General features: G+C 41.2%; 1 protein-coding gene and 3 non-coding genes across 13 annotated transcripts in view; 1 reads left to right on the forward strand and 3 right to left on the reverse strand.

Annotated features, from left to right (window-relative positions):
- TRIM55 (tripartite motif containing 55) overlaps positions 1-1,668 on the reverse strand; it is a 39,581-nt gene extending 37,913 nt beyond the window's left edge. For all 10 annotated transcript variants that reach the window (XM_045181771.3, XM_045181775.2, XM_045181768.3 and 7 more), the window contains exons 1-2: positions 1,275-1,668; positions 580-752 (exon numbers count right to left, since the gene is read on the reverse strand). In XM_045181771.3, coding sequence (XP_045037706.1) covers positions 580-752; positions 1,275-1,442 — 341 coding nt within the window. In that variant the 5' untranslated portion in view covers positions 1,443-1,668. The remainder of the gene's footprint in view (positions 1-579; positions 753-1,274) is intronic.
- A 7,024-nt stretch (positions 1,669-8,692) lies between these two features.
- On the reverse strand, positions 8,693-8,781 carry TRNAY-GUA (transfer RNA tyrosine (anticodon GUA)). The gene is given in 2 exon segments: positions 8,693-8,728; positions 8,745-8,781. It is a non-coding gene; the product is annotated as a tRNA-Tyr (tRNA).
- Positions 8,782-9,263: 482 nt separating this feature from the next.
- Positions 9,264-9,357, reverse strand: TRNAY-GUA (transfer RNA tyrosine (anticodon GUA)). The gene is made up of 2 exons: positions 9,321-9,357; positions 9,264-9,299 (listed from the first exon to the last, which is right to left on the reverse strand). It is a non-coding gene; the product is annotated as a tRNA-Tyr (tRNA).
- Positions 9,358-9,707: 350 nt separating this feature from the next.
- Positions 9,708-9,780, forward strand: TRNAR-ACG (transfer RNA arginine (anticodon ACG)). Its single transcript has one exon. It is a non-coding gene; the product is annotated as a tRNA-Arg (tRNA).
- The last annotated feature ends 9,192 nt before the right edge of the window (positions 9,781-18,972 follow it).

Consider the following 18,972-nt stretch of genomic DNA (forward strand, 5'->3'; position numbering starts at 1 on the left):
ACTTTAAGTTGCTAAAGGCCAGGCCTATGCCTGCCTTTGTAACTTTCAGACTCAATACCATAACATGTTAGAGAGTTTTGTTTTTATTGTTATCATCTAGATAATTTTAAGGTGAGACTTGTTGAACTAGGAATGATCTATTTTGGAAGATGCTGTTTCTGTGATTTTATATAAAGTTTTATGCCACAGTTTTTACATAAAGTTTTATGCTACAATTTTATACTATGCTATAACTTTCTGGCGCTACAAAGGACCTGTGAAGTGCAGAAACATCTACTCTGCGTATAATATAAGGCATGCGGTGGGACAGCCTGATGCCTCTTTCAGTGTCACCATCTGGACTGGATTAGTATAGAGTTACTTCATTCTTAAATTGATACAAAAGCATGGTCACTAGCTCCCTTCTTTCCTCCCATAAGCAACTGTCGCTCCCATTGGAAAAGACTTGACTTGGGAAAACATTTTGCTACAAAACAATTAGCCTGTGGTTGCTAAATAAGCTTCAGTGTAGTGACCCACTAAAACAACCAAACAAATCAATAAAACTTCAAATGGGTTTCATACATGGGACAGTCATACCTGTTGGATTCCTGCTTGTAGATGTCAATGATATTTTCCACCAGCAGGTTCCTCTGAAGTCCATATATCCCATGTCTGTCCAAAACCACTTCGTGCCTACAGGATGGGCAGCGGAATCGGCCCCCTGATGCCACGGTGGTGCCTCCTCTTGTGGGCAAGTACGGGTTAGAGGCCTGTTCTTGCCAAGCAAGAAAAGAGGAATTGAGCAATGCCACGGGTAGCTTTTCTGAGACTTCTCTCACTCTCTGTGACTACAAACATCAACTTCTACTTTAAGCTTGCCATAAGATAATCCCTTAGGGCCTTATCCGCGAGTGACCCTAAAACACAGAGCCAGCGCTCATCTACAGTCAACTGCAATGTACCATTTTCAGCATGAGATGATTTTTCCATATAATGTTTTCAGTTCCAGCCAGAACTCCAACATTAATATCTTGGATAGTAATTCATTTACAATTTTGAAACAGATTCCATTTTTGAAAAAAAAAAAACAAATATGATTCTTAGTGTTGAAATAAAATTAGACTTGGGAATAAGAGGAGGCTGACAGCAAAGCACAAAGCAAATCATTAAAACATTTTGGTTTTTCTTGAAAATGAATGCCGCCTTTTAAAGTTTTCTAAAGGAGTTCACCTCAAAGTTAAGCACTTGATTCAGAGGAATGTCTTCCACCCCTACATTGCAAACAAACCTACCTGGAAGATATCACTGGCGCATTTCCTACACAAGTTATGCTGACAGGGGAGGATGACCACGGGCTTCGTGAACATCTCTAAGCAGATGGGACAGATGAGTTGCTTCTCTAAGTTGTCCATGGTCTGCTGCTCTTTGGAAAAAGACTTATAATTCAAAGATGCGCTCATCTCCTGGCCGTCCCCGTGTGCACTGCCGGGGGAAGGTTGTTCCGAATGGTCTCTACAAGTGTTTCCTGGAAATAATTCCAAGGCGTCTGTGATTAAGTGTCCTTCATGTTTCTTTTGGTGGAGGACATTGTTTCAGGCCCAGGTTCAGAGTGGAAGTGGGAGCTGTTTTTAGCAGCTGGGGTCACGTGGCAGAAGGCTGACTTGTCCATATAAGCCAGTGACAGGAGGACAGATTCTGACAGGTGACAGAGAACAGGATCCAACATTCCTGCCCCAGGGAGTGCAAAGAGTGAGTGGGAAGAAGGATTACAAACCCCATTTAGACGGGGTGGTGAGGGGAGGGAGGTCGAAGCAGGCAGTTGTCAACAACAAATGTGAATGTGCCCGCTGCGGAGTCGCTGAGCCCTGCCCTCTGTGAGTCTTCGGTGAGGACATGGTGACAGGTTCTTCTGGGGCTAAGAAGACTACATCTCAAGCAAGAGTCTAGCTGTATAACGAATGCCATTTCTGTCTTAAGCGTTTAGAAAGTGAGTTACCCAAAGCAGCACGATCGTATCATCTTGGTGAAAATAAACAGGACATTTCTTGAACATCATTATCCTGCTGCCCAAGTACAATCACCTAAAAAGACTTGTTTAATGTTAAATATTTCACCTTTGGAAGGATGGTGGTGTGGAAAACATTCTAACTTAAAAACTGTTTTCAAACCTTTTCACTATACAAGTGTCTACCAAGTTAAAAAAAAAAATCAAATACCAGTGGATGATCCAATTATTTTTTAAAAGCTCTATGATATATAAAGGACACATGTACAAAATCAAGGGGGAGGGTAGAAGTGGGGGAGGGAGGGGGTTCAGCTGGGGTGGGGTGGAGGGATGGGGAGAAAAGGCATACAACTGTAATTGAATAACAATAAATTTTTTTTAAAGCTATATGATAAAACACTAGTATGCTGTTTTCGGTTTTACACTGCTTTCCCTCTTCTTTCACCTTCTTTCATCTTACACCCCTACTCCCATCCCTATACACACACCCAAATACAAAGGAAATTGAACAATCTTTAAAAGGTGCAACAACTATCAGTAATGAGGAAGTAATTGGCACATGGGTTAACAGACCCATTATTTCTTTTTGACATATAACGGGTGACAGATATCAGTGCCACTGCCAACCGAAGTGAAAACGAAGTCCTGCTTCCATACCTGTTTCTTACCTGGTCTGAAATACCTGCACCCTTTGCATTGCATTGTCCTCCAAGTGGATATTTCAAATGGTAGTTTCCCTGGTAGTTTCTGATCTTCTCAGTCTGCTCTTGGGTTGTAAACCTCAATTTCGCTATTTGCCAGGATTTTTTGAAACAACTGTTTCATTAATACAAGGGAGGACCCCCAAAACCAAGAATTTATTTATAAAAAATTATGTGTTTATTCTTACACGTTTAAACTTCAGTCACCTTCAAAAAGTATTCTCCATTTGATGCAATGATTTTGATGCCTATCAATGATTTTGATGCCTTTTAGCGCTTTGGCCATTTTTTGTTTCACCTCTTCCACATCGACAAAACATTTCTCTTTGAGGACTTTTTTTCCTCCAGGGAAACAAAATAAAAGACGCTGAGGGTGAAATCGGGTAAATAGGGAGGGTGGGTCATAGAGGTCATGCTGTTTTTGGTCAAAAACTGCTGAACACTCGGTGTAGTGTGGGCAGGTGTGCTTGTAAATCGCCCATCATGAAATTGGCAAATGCGCTGAGTCTTCAAAAAAAAAATTCACTGAGGCTGAACACAGCCTCTCACAACAACACTGGCTAGAATACTGATACAAATGGATTCCCAGAACATTCACCTAGCCAGGGAAGCTTATACTATAAGCGGTCTGCCCTCCAGAAGATAATTCTGTTTTTTGGGGGGGTGGGGGATCCCCCTTGTATATATTTTATTAAAAATTTTAAATCAGGTTAAAAGTCAAAAAGAAATACGTGTCTATTTTTTATGTGATGAATTTGCAGCTTCATTTCTTCTTGATGTGAAAAATCTCAAACAATGAGGATATGTTGTTTACATATCCCTGGTGTGCACTTAATTGCCAGTAGAAACTAGGTTGGTGTGTCTGGTTATGTGTGATCTTAGTGGCCCATTAACTAATAATAAGTTATACATATTCATAAACATTTCGGGGATCTTTGGAGAACTTTACTATCCTTTTTAATAGGTATTGAGCAACTACAATGAAGAAGGGAATTGGTGAAATTTTTTTACTGCATTACTTCAGCTCAGTCAGCCTGGGTAATTAACTGTGTTTATCACTGCATGGGCTATGAAGGTCTGAGCACTATATGAAAGAAAGTTTCTACTCTAAAAGACCTTGCAACCTAAAGAAAAACACTTAAACTGATGATATACATTGTAGCAGAGTCTATCCTTATAAGAGGAATTCATTCTTTTAAAAAACATTGTTTATCATGTGTTTCCACTGTGCTGGGCCCTGGGGATTGGAAGACAAACTAGACACAGGTCATTGTCCTCAAGGAGCTCCATCTAACATTACAGATGAGACATGCATATACAGAACCACAGTACAAGACAATATGTTACATAGAGGTATAGAATTTCAGAGCTGGAGGAATTAGGAGGGCTTCATGGGAGGGGTAGCATTTGAATTGATCCACTGAGAAACTTAGTTGGGTCATAGGTGGGGCTTCCTAGGAGAAGGCACAGGAGCAAAGGCAGTGAGTACCAGAGAGCCTGGAGTACTCAGGGTGTAGGGTGCTTTGGACTGGAGTACAGAGCACAGTGCTGGCTCATTGGCAGGCCACACACACCAGGCTGAAGAGTTTTAAACAATTAATAAATTGGGCAGCAGGAAGTCGTTAAAAGTTTCTCAGAGGGACGTTTCCATGAGAGTTGTACATTGGCTAGATTAATCTCACAGTGGTGGTTGGGACAGATAAGAGTGACAGTGACCTGGCTAAAGACCAGATAGGAGGTTGTTGCCAACAGCCTAGGTAAGAGGTCAGAAAGTCCTGGCACCAGGCAATGGCAGTGGGGAAGGAAAGGAGGAAATGGATTCTGGGTCAACTATGAAAGTAGAACCACAGAAATGACTCAGATGCTGAGTCTGAGCAATGAGCCATGTTGTGGTGAGAGACTCCACAGTGAGTCAGGAGACAGGCCTATTCAGCACCAATGTCCACTTTGCTTTGTGGTCTCAGGGAACTGACCTCACTTAGCTGGATTTCAGTTCTTTTATCTATAAATGAGTGTAGTTCATAACCTAATTTTGCAGAATTTGTAGGGAAAAGAAAAACCCTGTGAAACAGTATTAATTTTGACATTGAGAATCCCCAATGCGATTATTTAATATAGAATTGATGCCTACTTCTTTTTCTCTCTGCTCTTTCTTGCTCTCTCTGCCTTTTATATTTCCCTAGAATTGCCCTGAAGACTGCACAGGACACCAGCAAGAATCCCATAGGAATATGAGTGAAATTGATGGATACTAATTTGCTTCTCCTCTTCATCCCCTTTTCTTCATTCCTCTATCCCCCCCACTCTCAGAGACCAGCACTCTGTAGGGTGGGCACGTGAGTTGAGAATGAGACATGGGAAAAGCACTCTGTTCTAGAGAGGAAGCAGAAAATCTTAGTCTACTCCCAAGTCATTCACACGGTCTGAGAGACAGGTAGAATTCTGGAACTGAACTAGAATTGAAATCAGCTTCAAGTCGCTGAGATTTGGAGTGGACTTGGGCCTCCACAGAGACATGAAAACCAGGCTAGTCTCCTGAAGGTATCCTGGACTCTGTAGGAGCGGTGCACAGGTTCCTCCACTTTTCCTAACCTACACTAGGACAGGGGGTTGAAACCAACTCTGGCCAATTAGTTGGAAGTCCTGACTGCCCCTCATGCCTGAGTTCCACCGGACTGGGGCAGGAGTATGTTTAAACATTTAAAAGCTGAAGCAAAACCACCACTGCTCTCAAGTCCTCCAGCAGTTTCCCAATCCCCCAATAGATCAGAGGAAGAAAGATGGGTCCCTAAGAAACTGGGTAAGTCATCAAACAAATGGAGGACTTAACGGTCAGATAGAGATAAAGGGAAGTAAAAAACAGATACGGTTTGAAGCAAAGAACAGCTCTGGTGGAAGGGAAAACAAGAATCTCCTTATAGCAAGGAGTTGACCCATGATATCCCGAAAATACTTGACATTTTCCTTCTGTCTACATTGTCAATCTTTCCAATTTAGCAGTCTACCTGTAATAGGCCTTGTGGATATGTGATATTTAAATTTTTAATGAAAAAAATTTACAAAATCTAAAATTAGAAATGAACTACTTTGAAAAGTACTTAACAGAAGCCAATACTTTGACATTTCTTTCATTAGGTGGTTTGCAAACTTCTGACTGAAAGCTGAAAGCTCTTTCTTTTTCATCTGATAATTACTCCTTTTCCAAATCTGTTGTTTATAAATTTTACTTCATTGTAACCATCTCTGAGGAAATGTTTGAAAACTAACATATTGTACTTTCCTCTGAACATCCCTTGGCCAGAAATAAACAGTAACAGTACCAACAAATAGCAAATATTTTAGCTGAGGCCTTTCCAGTGGCCATGTCTGAATGCCTTACCTTGGCTCCAGGTCCTCCTCGACTCCATCCTAAGCATATACAATCCTCCCATACCTCCCCTTCACCCCAGCCTCCTAACTGATTTCTTTGAGTTCACTATTGCCTTCTGCAATCTATTTCCCATGTCTCACTCCCTATTTAAATCCCATTAATGGTCATATTATCCCTAGGATAAAGATATTAATCTTCACGTGGATCCCTAAGGCCTGATTTGGCCCTTACCTATCTCTCTGACCTAGCTGTCTAATAGAAATAAGATGTGAGTGCCATATATATGCCCTAATATCATTTTAAATTCTACTAGCTACATTGAAAATTAGAAACAAATGGAATTAATTTCATTAATATATTCTATTTAACCCCCAAACATATAAACTATTATCATTTCAACATGTAATCAATATTTCAAAAATGAGCTATCTGTAAATAGAGATAGTTTTACTTCTTCCTTTTCTAGAAGTAAAGCTTCCTAATCTAGAAGTCTTCTATTTCATTTTTCTTGCCTATTGCACTTACTAGAAACACCAGAATGGACATCCTTGCTTTGTTCCTGTTCTTAGGAGGAAAGCATTCATACTATTAAGTATAATGTTAGCTGTGTGTTTTTTATTGATGCCCTTTATTGGTTTGAAGAAGTTCACTTCCCTTCCAGGTTTGCTGACAGTTTTAAAAATCAGGAATCTATGTTGAATGTTGTCAAATACTTTACTGCATCTACTGAAATGATCATGTGGGTTTTCTTCTTTAGTCTATTTGCTATGATGAATCAATGTTGATTTTGGAATGTTGAACCACTCATTCTCGGAACAAATCCCACTTGGTCATGAATTCCATTCCATACCCAGGTTTCTGATCCTAATACCTTGTTTGAGTTCTTTCTCACTCATCTGCCCTAAACATGTGTTCTCCACCTAGATTTTGGGTGTATTCCTTCCCATTCTTTTGCCTTATTTTGCATGTCTTGTTCTTTTAGTCATTTATATAGTTTCACTGCCAGGTCTTCCTGTCAGCCAACTAGAACACCCATAATCCCAAAAATTTGGGACATATCATCTGATAAAAGGATTCTTTTTCCTGCTTTGTAATTTGTTTTCCCCAAACTGATGAGAGTATATTTTAAGTGAATCACTATACATTCCATTGAAAGACTTTTATTGAAAAGAATAAAATGAGATAAAAACAGAGACTGTTCTAAAAAAATGAAAGATATACTACCCCCCCCCCAAATACAGCAGGTTGTACCTAGTGGTAACAAAACCACACAGGTTGCCTAGAACCCTAAAATGAACATTGGATAAAAGGACGATCATTTATTAATTGTAATACTCAAAAAAGATAATGTCTCTGCCTTTGTTTAAAAGATTTATGTTTTAAATTTAGAACTGCAGTGTGGTTTCAACATCTTTTTTGTGGCTGTATTTTAGAAAATTAAGATAGGGAGACCTTATGGCCAGAAAACCCTTTATGTATGTTCTGCTCAGTCTCTGAATCTTTCAGTGAGTGTGTATGTGTGTTTTGTGTGTTGTCCTTGTTTAACAAAATAGACTGCACTCAAGGGCAGCCCTAAATACAGAGTCTGGCACAAATAACACCGCTTTTTTATTACAAAATCATAAGCATGTAATCCTGTAACATAACACTATCACACTCGAGGACACCATATGACATTTTAGATGAAATGTTCAAATTAAAACTATAAATTATTACAGCCATATTGCTACCCTACCAATCACACTCAAGCAGGCGTTACTTCTGCCGGAGCCTGTGTAATTTTCCTCCAGTTAATTTCCTTAGTGATGATCTGTCTTTAACTTCCCACAGTTATTTCTCCGCAGCGAAATGGCATTAGAACTTTCTTCCATCAGCAAACTCTGGGTCCAGGGCGTTTCTGCATTTGGTCACCTCTCCTCAGGCACCCACTGCCCCACACTCCCATTTGCTCAGAACCAGGCGCACCACTGTACGTAGCTGAGATGGAGCAAAATAGTCCTCGCTTCCAGGGCTCAACAGAAGTTTAAAGTAGTCAGCGCACTTTTCCAAAGTTGTTGTGGGATTTTTTTTTCTTTTTCGTTAGTTCTGATTTTCCATCTGTCAGCTATTCTAACTATGGACAGCTTAGTCCTGGATGGATCACTGGAAGAGCAGCCATCAATCAGAAATCACAAAGGAATTGAAATGACAAGATGTCACTGCAATCTGTCACCGTTTGAGGAGAGAAAAAGAACCAGTCTCGTGAACTTCCCAAAGTAAGTGGGTCGAAACTTTTAAAATTTGAAGGATAGACTGCCAGCACTCATATCCCTTGTCTGGAAGTTTTACAAAACGGAACCTTCAAACTTGCCGTACAGCTCAGTCGCCCCATGGCTGACTTTGAACAACATTCAGCGTTGAAAGGAAAAAGACCACAAGGGGCTACTGAAAAGGAAAAACTGGAGGGTGCGGGCATCGATCCCGCTACCTCTCGCATGCTAAGCGAGCGCTCTACCATTTGAGCTAATCCCCCACTGGTTGCCACCGCTTCTTATCTCTTCCCCTAGAGAGACGTCAGCACGTGTAGTAGCGACGATAGACACTCGACTATGAACTTCCTCACAACTAAAGCGAAAGTAACAAAACAGAAACCTCTCCTTCGAGCCGGAATCGAACCAGCGACCTAAGGATAACAGGGTTCATACACCTACAGTCCTCCGCTCTACCAGCTGAGCTATCGAAGGGAGTGAGGGGAGCCCCTTCAGACTTTTCTTCATAATTTTTACACATTTCTTGCTTCCGTGTGCTTTCTGCCGTGTTTCCGTCCCGATTTCCAGGTCCCCTGAGCACAGGGTCTTCCTCGCTACGGCGCCGGCCCTGCGGGGGCTCCGAGGAGACAGCCCGAGGCCCCGGGGAGCCGGCGGCGTGGCGGTGCTGGCCGTACCTGCGTGGCTCAGGGGTCGGGAAACGCCCAGGACGACTTGGAAACCAGCACAGGGCTCCGACCCGCAGCCTCCGCGCGAGCGCAGACTCACTGCCGCGCTTGAAACTTGGACCGCGGTCCGCAGACTTCACGCCGGAGACGCTGCCCTAGGCCAAACTGGAACTAAAATGCTAGAACTTCCAAGTGCTCTTCGGAATGTAATGTATTAGAAAACCATAACTACGTAAAAAAGCCCAAGGTATACAACGTTGAGGGAAAAGAAAGAAAACAAGTATCCTTGTCTCCTTCGAGCCGGAATCGAACCAGCGACCTAAGGATTACTTATAATTTGGAACTTAACTACAGTCCTCCGCTCTACCAGCTGAGCTATCGAAGGGACGACCAACCGGTTCTCGCCTCCGGTAATTCAACACGTAAACAGCAGAGAGAGCCCAATTTTTAGATAGATATATTTGAGCATGCGCAATGCGGAGGCGGGAGCGGTACGCGCCTGCGTCGTTTTACGCGTGCGCAGAAAAATAAGCTGACTCTCCTGGAGGGAGCTACTCACCCAGCTTCAATCCCCAACTCGGGTACCCAATACGTGTGGTGCCAAGGTCCTGAGACTCTGACGCCTCTGCTGCACGGCTGTTGCACTTCTCCTTCACTGCCGCGTGTTGGGGGTGACCGTTTGGTAAGGCCTCCTACTCTGTGGTTTGTATAGCCCCCACGTAACTTTATTGTGGAGGGCCAGTGGCGCAATGGATAACGCGTCTGACTACGGATCAGAAGATTGTAGGTTCGACTCCTGCCTGGCTCGGCCTTTTGTCGCAGGTTTTAAAACCACGGATTATTAAAAGAAAACAACAAACCTGCCCTGTCCCTTCCCCCCATAGACTTACTACCCCTGGTTTCTCCAAAGCACAAGTCCCTAAAGTAGTTTAGCACACTTAGGAGCTCAGAAATCCACCGCGCCAACGCGTTCGCTCGTCTTTCCCAGAGGTTCTTAAGCACTAACCCCACACCAAGGCCCGGGGGATGTAGGAACTCGCTAGACGAGACCCGCGATTCGCGTGACAAAGCTCGTTCAAATTCCTGAGCAGCTCTCAGTGCAGCTCAAGTCCTCCGGTCTTGTAATACATCCGAAGACATCAGTCACTACGTTACTGGAGAAACTGTCCCCACCCATCCCCGACTGTGCAGAGAACAAGAAGATTATGTACAGTGATATTTTTTGATCTGGGTCCTGTTTTATTTATTTTAAAGGTATTGAGCTCCTTATTGGTTGTAAGCACAGGATGAAAACCATTCAATGACTTCGCTTATGCCCTGAAGCGTTAACCAAGAAGGCATTATATTGGTTTGAGCAAACAATCTTTATTTTGAAGTTGTATTAATCCATTTATGGAGTTTAGAATTATTTCTTAAAACTCTGCAAGTAAGATAGCAATTCCTAAAAGTAAAATCTTTAGTAAAATGTGAAATTCGGTAAGAGATATGTTAAGGAAAAGAAAATGTGAAGTTAGGGGAAGGGGCTGGTTTTTAAGTGGGAAAGTGCTTTCGTTAAGGAAACCTTCGTGTTAGGCTTAACCATACGGACCTCTATTGGTTAAGCTAAAAATTTAAGGGGTAGGGGACAAGCACAGACTATTTGGACAAAATAATAGTGAGTTTTATTTCTGTTTCCTATTGAACATTTTGCCATTTTTCAGATGTAACAAGCTAATATATCTTTGAAGTTACATAGTATTTCTGAGTTAAAAAATATGTACTATCTTTGTGGGAAGTTGGGGACATGTTATACCACTCCCCTCAATTTATGTATGGACAGATGCCTGTAAGTTATGCTAAGAGAAAAGAGACTGCATCATATTTGTAAGTTTTCATTTTACAAGGGTGGCAAGTAAGGCATTTACTATCTGCACAGGTCACTGTCATGGCCACTGTTGCACTGTGGTAGGAACTCTGGCCCCTTGGTGTAACTAACTCCTTTCTCATGTAACCTTTACCCCAAGAGCCAGCCAGACCATAACAACACATTCTAAAAGGAGCAAGATGGTATGAGATTTCTGGCTCTCTACTTGTGACAGAAATTCACAGAGTTAGTATAAGCAAGAGAGACATTTATTATAAAAAGAGTGTGTCCCAGGGAAACCAAGGATGAATAAAATTGGGCCTTATGCTTTTTCTCTGTGCTTCTCAGCTTCTCTTGTGCTCTCTAGTGCACAGAGTTGAAAACATGGTGCTGCTCACCCCAAAAAGTTTCTGATCTTTAGCCCTCAAGAGTCTATTGCTATTAATTTAGTATTTGTGTCCCCTCAAATTCATGTTTTGAAAACCTCATGCCTAATTAATAATATTAGGATGTGGGGGCTCTGTGGGGGGCAATTAGATCATGAAAGACAGAGCCCTTATAAACAGGATTAATGCCCTTGTAAAAGAGGTTCCAGAGAGATCCCTCCTTTCTTCCATTATGTGAGGATACAGTGAAAAGTTCAAAAGTCTGCAAGCAGAAAGAGGGTCTTCACCAGGACCTGACCATGCTGGCAGCCTGATTGTGGCCTTTCAGCCTCCAGAACTGTGAGAAATAAATAGTTTATAAGCCACCCAGTCTGTGGTGTCTATTTTGTTACAGCAACCCAGATAGACTAAGGCATCTATCAGCTAGAGACTTACTTCTGTTTCTCAGTCAGTCCTGATTGCAAAACTCTCCATTGTTCTGGCTTCAGTTAGATGCATACCCCTGGCCCCCAAAATGTGTCCAGGGGTCAAGATTACATGAAGCCATCAGGGCGGCTCACCTCTAGCCTTATTTTTAGGCACATATAATTGCATCTCCTCTTCCCTAGGATCCCAATGAAGAGATAATAAAGATATAAAAAAAGCAGTCTTTTGCAGCATGGAAAACAACATGAGGCACCATCAGCAAACCCGAGATTTTCATTTCTGTGATGTGGAAAGCAAATGAGATTGTATAGACACATAGCCCAGAATGGAGAAAACCACAGCTCAGAATACACATTCTACAAACCAGTAAAATCAGAACCATTCTCCCCAAGGAGCTCCCAAGAGGCTACAAGAAGAGAGGCAGCAGCACAAAGGTCAGAGGCTTACAACATTGTGCAGTTGCTGCATTTGTCCTCAGCTTGAGCTGCCTGGAGAACTGCTTAAGCAGAGTAAATTTACCTGCAGAGAGCCCAAGGGGTGAGTATAGGGCTGGGGAGAGAGGCAGTGTAGCACCTAGTAACAATAGACATGGAGAGAAAGAATGGCCGTTCAGAATGAGTCCCTCCTTGAGTTGCCGGTTTGGGGGATCTTGGACCGGCATGGCTGTTTTCTCATGCACCATCAAAGCCTGCTAGGGACAAGCAGGCTTTCCCATTTATGGGTGCAAATTTTGTAGATACAAATCAATGTGGTCCTTTATTCATGAATATAAGTAAATGTCTACCAGACATGGGAGAGGCTACAACAACTTTAAAAAAGTCCAAGGTAAATAAACAACATAACTGAGCCAGGAGGAAACAAAAATAATACAGAATTATTTTTTAGAATGCTAATTGATACCCTCTAGGACATCTAAGAGAATATTGCAGCAGTAAAAACCAGAATAAGGTGTTATTGAAAGGAGCAACAAAGAGAATAAATGAGTTCTTGAAAACTAAAAGTGTGATTGCTGAGGTGAAAAATAACACAGGCATGGCTGAAGATCAGATTTGGAGTTATAAAAGATAAAATGGAAAATGTCCTTCAGTACAGCAGAATATAGAGAACAGGAGATACTAAAGTGAAAGCATGGAGAATTAACCCAGAAGACACAATGCCTATCCAGTCAGTTCCACAAAAAGAAAGCAGAGACAATGCAGGGAAAGGAATGGAAGAAAGACATTAATCATCAGATTGAAAGGGACATCCAAGTAGGATGAATGGAAAACAACTATGCCTGGACAGAGCCTAGTGAAATTTTAAGGCATTAAGGATAAAGCTTTCAGAGATGGGGACAAAACAAAAAGCGGGCTAACTACAAAGAATGAGACTCAGATTTTGAACAGACTTATCAACAAACAATACTGGAGACTAGAAGACAGTAGAGCAAGACCTCCAAAGTTCTGTGAGGAAATAATTTTGAACCTAGAATTGTATAACCAATGAAAGTAGCAATCACATATGAAGACAGTTCATACTTGCAAGGTCTCATAAATCTGATGAAAAGTTTAAATCCAAAATTTCTTTCTGAAACAAATTAAAAATAATTGAGGATGTTATACTGATTGTGCTCTCCAGAAAGCAGAGGCTGACACAGAACTAGAGTACAGACTTTTACTGAGTAGTAACATCTGTGAATGGAAAAGGGTAGGACACACAATTAGGTAGGGATAGCAATTAAACAATGTTGCAGACCTGACAGTCTCTGCCAGCCCCCTTGATAGCTGCAGAGCAAATATTTCCCTTTTGATGAATCCTGAGTTGGGCAGAAATGGCTAGGCCCTCCTCCAGCCACCTTTTCAGTCATTGGTCAGAGACTGGTAACCTTGGACTCTGAAGGAATTAACACCCAGAGGCCCTCAGTTAACCAGTCTCCTTGCAACTAGGCATTAAGTTCTTTCTTGAAAAGGAATCTAACAACAAATCGCTGTGGCTGCCACAGATGTACTTCAGCAAAACTAAATAAGAGTCCAAGAAAGAGGAGTGCACAGAATTAAAAAAAAAAAAAAAGGGTGGAGGGGTGCGGAGCCAACCAAGGAACTCAAATCCCAGGTTGACAGTGATGCAGCAAGCCAAGAAAGCAATCAAGACAAATTGAGGGATGGGGGGGTGTTAAGTCAGAGTTGCTCAAGAAACCAGACAGACAGATGCAGCAAGCCAAGGAGCAGAATTTATTAGCGGGAAAAAGAGGGGAAAGTGGAGCCAGGCAAGGAAGGTTGGGAAGCCAACCAAGGGAGGTTAAGATTCACTAGGTTGTTCTTAGGGGCAAGGTTTTTAAGCACAAAAACCCGCAAAGGGTAACTGGTTGGGATGTCAAAGTCTGATTGGCTAGAGCTGGTTGCTGGGTACCATTTCTGCTGACCCATTGTTCTTGATACATCTCATCAGCCTTGGGTTAAAGCTGCATCCTGTTATGCCAGATAGGCCAAGCCCAGGCCCCAAACTCAGCTGGGCATCTGTTTGTCCTGGGTAGGGTAGGCAGGCAGTTTCCCAGGCAGGCATTGTCCCAGGCTACAGTTTCCCATAGTGTATTTTCCTGCCGGGTAGTTTTGCATTCCTCCGTGGCCTACCTAGGTCTGTCAGGGGGAGGTTAGAAGGCTCTGGGAATATGATTTTTTCAAAAAGCACATGCATTCTTCCACAATAGTAATGTGATTAAGGACCAGGAAGACTTTAGAGATAGGATAAAAGCATGTCACTTTTCTCAAAAGCAAAATAAAGATAACTAGGAATTTCTAAAAGAGAGAGAGACAGAGATCTTGCTAAAGAATTCATGGTTCAAATTAAAGAGAACTAAAATTTGGCACAGTTTTGAGAAATTGATGGCATGTGTTATAGGCTAACTTGTGTCCCCCCAACCAAATTTTAATATTAAAGCCCTAACCCCCAGTACCTCATAATGACTATAGTTAGAGATAGGGCCTTTAAAGAGGTAATTAAATTACAATGGAGTTGGTTTGGGTGTGCCCTCAGCCAATGTGACTAGTGTTCTTATAAGAAGAAGTGAGGGTGCAGGGAGAGACACCGGATGAGCACACATAGAGAAGACAATGTGAACACATACTAAGAAGACAACCATCTGCAAGCCAAGGAGAGAGGCCTCATAAGAAAACAAATCTGCTGACACCTTGATCTTGCACTTCTAGCCTCTATAACTATGACAAAATAAATTTCCATGGTTCAAGCCACTCAGTCTGTGGTATTTTGTTATGGTAACACTAGCAAAATAATAGAGGGATGGTAAGGAAAGAGAATTTTGCTTTATTTTCTGCACTCTTTGGTATTGTTTACATTTTTACTTAACTGTATACAAATTACTTTGTATAATGTGTGGGGCATATAGTCAAGTAATTGTCATCTAATACAGCACCTAATAAAAATTGTTTAAAAATGGAAGGACAGATACCCAAAGATGTGAAATGACTTATCTTGAATAACAGAGTTGTACAACAGCAGCTGAGATCTCAGATCTCCTGAGTCACCAGCCAGGACTCCCTCCTTAGTAATACTTGGTCTCCCTGTCCCCAATTGAACACCTGAATTAGAGAGACTGGACTGCTGGCCTGCTTCCTGGGTGGAAGGAAGCTGAAAGGTGGCTTTTGGTATCAGACTATGTCAGACAATGACCAGGACATTCTGGGAGAAGCAATATGTTCCATATATTAAAGGGAATGCTCTTATCTCTAGAATGCAAAGATCAAATTCCAAGAATTTGTTAACAATGGTGCTCCCAGAAAGATACCCTGAGACTTGAAGATAATAGCCATTGTTCAGCTTGAAAGGTACCTTGCACAACTTTCAAGTTCTTCCTTTTGGTTGAGGGAACCATTCTACAGATCAGGAAGCAATACCAACAAACAAACAAACAAATAAATAAATAAATAAACTTCTTCGGGATGACCCTCCAATTGGGGAGTAGGGCTGAACTCAGGTTTACTGATTTCTCATCTGTGGCTCTGTGTCCAAGAAGGATATTTATGAGAAACCACAGAAATTGTTTCTGAGATTGGAAAAGGAACCATTCTGCAGAACTCTAGGGGAGGTACAGTTGATTCTTGTTACTTGCAGTAGTTAGGTTCTATGAAATCACCATAAACACTGATTTAGTGAATACTGAACTATTGCTCCTAGGAGAAATATAGGGTTAAGTTCCTGTGAGTCTCTGTTCACATTTTCATGAAGTGATCAATACATACCTTGTTTTATGTGTTTCTGTTTAGACACAGTATTTAACATATATTATTGATTCATTAAGATTGAACACACAGCCAACAGAAGCTTATCTAACAGATGTATTTTCTCCCTAAGTTGCATGATAACTTCTTACACTTAGGAACACTAGGCAGCACTTCAGCACTATGCCTTTAAACATTTAACACAGTGAAATAACCAACAAAAAGCATATATACCCACACAAACCCTATGGCACTTGTTTATAGTACAAAAGCTAAGATAAGAAGGCAGAGCATTACCTTAGCTGGGAAACTCAAATTTCTTGTCATTCTATGTATGTCTGTGAATGACCATGAAATAAATTTTAGCAAGCAGGCAAATTTGAAAATACAGAATCTGTGAATAATGAAGGTCGACTGTATTATTAACTCAAACTAAATCCTCACTTATATGCCAAATCACTCTATCAAAAGATCTTTTTTTAAAATTGTTATTCTATTACAGGTATCCCAATTCTTCCCACTTTGCCCTCCTCTGCCCAGGACACCCTCCCCACCCCTGCTCCCACAGTCAATCCTCACACCGTTAAATCAATCCCCAGCCCCTCACCTCCTTTAAGGAGGTTAACAGGAGCCATTTGTATTACAGAGATGAGTGACATTGGCCAAGTTACTTAACCTTTCTGTATTTTAGTTTCTTAGTTTGAAAAATAGGGATTGATAATAATGGTGATAGTACTTGTCCTATAAGTTGTTTTATTAAGTGAACATGTAAATATAAAATATATAAAATCAATATATATCTCTTAGAGCAGTGTCAGATATGAAGCACTACAACTACTGGTTATTACTATTCATTTGATATATTTTTAATTTACAAAAGAACCATCTTTTTCAAATACAAATGTACCAGTGATCCTAAAAGTCATCACTTTCCACCTTCTTTGAAATCTTTTAGCTTGGAGGAAGGAATGTGTGAGAAAGGTAAGAGAGAGCACTAAGAAAAGCAGAAAATGAGCAGGGAAATGAATAATTTTTCTTTTCTTTTAAAGCTTTATCCTCTTATGACTTGACTCGGGTAAAATTGTTGTGATTAAAAATTAATCTCTAGTAAGCTATATATTGTGTTTAAAAATAAATTCCATGCCAACTACAATAAACTTTTGAAATGAAGGTATTTTATATGGAACTGTTATGCTAATAATTTAGTCAATATAGACAATATTTTTCATTGCCTGATGGCTCCCATTTTTTACTTTTTAAAAATTATTTTATTGATTATGCTATTACAGTTGTCTCATTCCCCACCCCTTATTCCCCTCCACTTTGCAGCCCCCTCCCACCTGCCTTCCTCCCCCGACCCCACATTAGTTCATGTCCATAGGTCATACATACAAGTTCTTTGGCTTCTCCATTTCCCATACTATTCTTAACCTCCCCCTGTCTATTTTGTACCTACCATTTATGCTTCTTATTCCCTGTACCTTTTCTCCCTTTCTCCCCCTCCTCATCCCAACTGATAACCCTCCATGTGATCTCCATTTCTCTGGATCTGTTCCTGTTCTAATTGTTTGCCTAGCTTGTTTTTGGTTTTGTTTTTTAGGATCGGTTCTTGGTAGTTGTGAGTATGTTGTCATTTTACTGTTCATATTTTTGATCTTCTTCTTTTTCTTAGATAACATTTATCTAAGATAAAAATGTTATCTTTAACATTTTATATAATCAGGGCTTGGTGGTGATGAACTCCTTTAACTTTGCCTTATCTGGGAAGTACTTTATCTGCCCTTCCATTCTAAATGATAGTTTTGCTGGATAGAGTAATCTTGGATGTAATTCCTTGGCTTTCATGACTTGGAATACTTCTTTCCAGCCCCCTATTGACTGCAAGGTTTCTTTTGAGGAATCAGCTGCTAGTCTTATGGGAACTCCTTTGTAGGTAACTGTCTCCTTTTCTCTTACTGCTTTTAAGATTCTCTCCTTATCTTTAATCTTGGGTAATGTATTTATGATGTGCCTTTGTGTGTGCTTCCTTGGGTCTAACTTCTTTGGGACTCTCCAAGCTCGCTGGACTTCCTGGAAGTCTATTTCCTTTGCCAGATTGAGGAAATTCTCCTTCATTTTTTTTTTCAAATAAGTTTTCAATTTCTTGCTCTTCCTCTTCTCTTCTGGCACCTCTATGATTCAGATGTTGGAATGTTTAATGTCCTGGAGATTCCTAAGCCCCTCCTCATTTTTTTGAATTTTTCTTTCTTCATTCTGTTCTAGTTGAATGTTTCTTCCTTCTTTCAGATCCAAACTATTGATTTGAGTCCTTAACAGTTTCCTTCCCATCACTGTTAGTTCCCTGTACATTTTCCTTTATTTCACTTCTCATGGCCTTCACTTTGTCCTCTATTATGTGACCATACTCAACATTTCTGTGAGCAGACTGATTACCAGTGTTTTGAACTGTGCATCTAATAAGTTGGCTATCTCTTCATCACTTAGTTGTATTTTTTCTGGAGCTTTGATCTGTTTTTTCATTTGGGCTTTTTTTTTTTTTTTGTCTTGGTGCACCTGTTTTGTAGTAAGGGGTGGAGCCTTAGGTATTCACCAGGGTGGGACAACCCACATCCCTGCGTTGTGATGCTGTATGTGATGGAAGGTTCCTAGAAGAAACAATGCCCCTTGCTCTGCTCTCCACCGGCTTTCAGTCACTTCCTCTGCTACCCACAAGCAAATTGGACCCTTCTGGTGCTGATTCCCAGGTGGGTAGGTATGTGTATGTTCTAGGGCCCTGTGGGTCTCTCCAACAAACTCTCCTGTGAGATTGGGAGTTTCTTTTGCTTCCTCAAGACCCAGAGGCTTTTTCAGTTAGAGGTTTTGAGGCTTTATTTCCCCGTGCTGGAACCCTGGGTTGCGTGGTCTGTCTCACTCTCATTTTTCCTCCTGGTTTATCTGTACGCAAATGTGGGTCAGCCGGCCACCGCCTCTCCTGCCCATGTCCTCCAGCTGCTGCCTTGCCACGAGTTCTCTCCACCCAGGCTGCCCATCTCCACCCCTCCTACTGGTCTGGATGAATGTTTTTTCTTTAATTCCTTGGTTGTCAAACTGCCATATGGTTCAATTTTCTGGCAATTCTGGTTGTTTTTTGT

Source organism: Desmodus rotundus, chromosome 8 (genome assembly GCF_022682495.2).
Source record: "Desmodus rotundus isolate HL8 chromosome 8, HLdesRot8A.1, whole genome shotgun sequence".
NCBI classification, from domain to species: domain Eukaryota; kingdom Metazoa; phylum Chordata; class Mammalia; order Chiroptera; family Phyllostomidae; genus Desmodus; species Desmodus rotundus.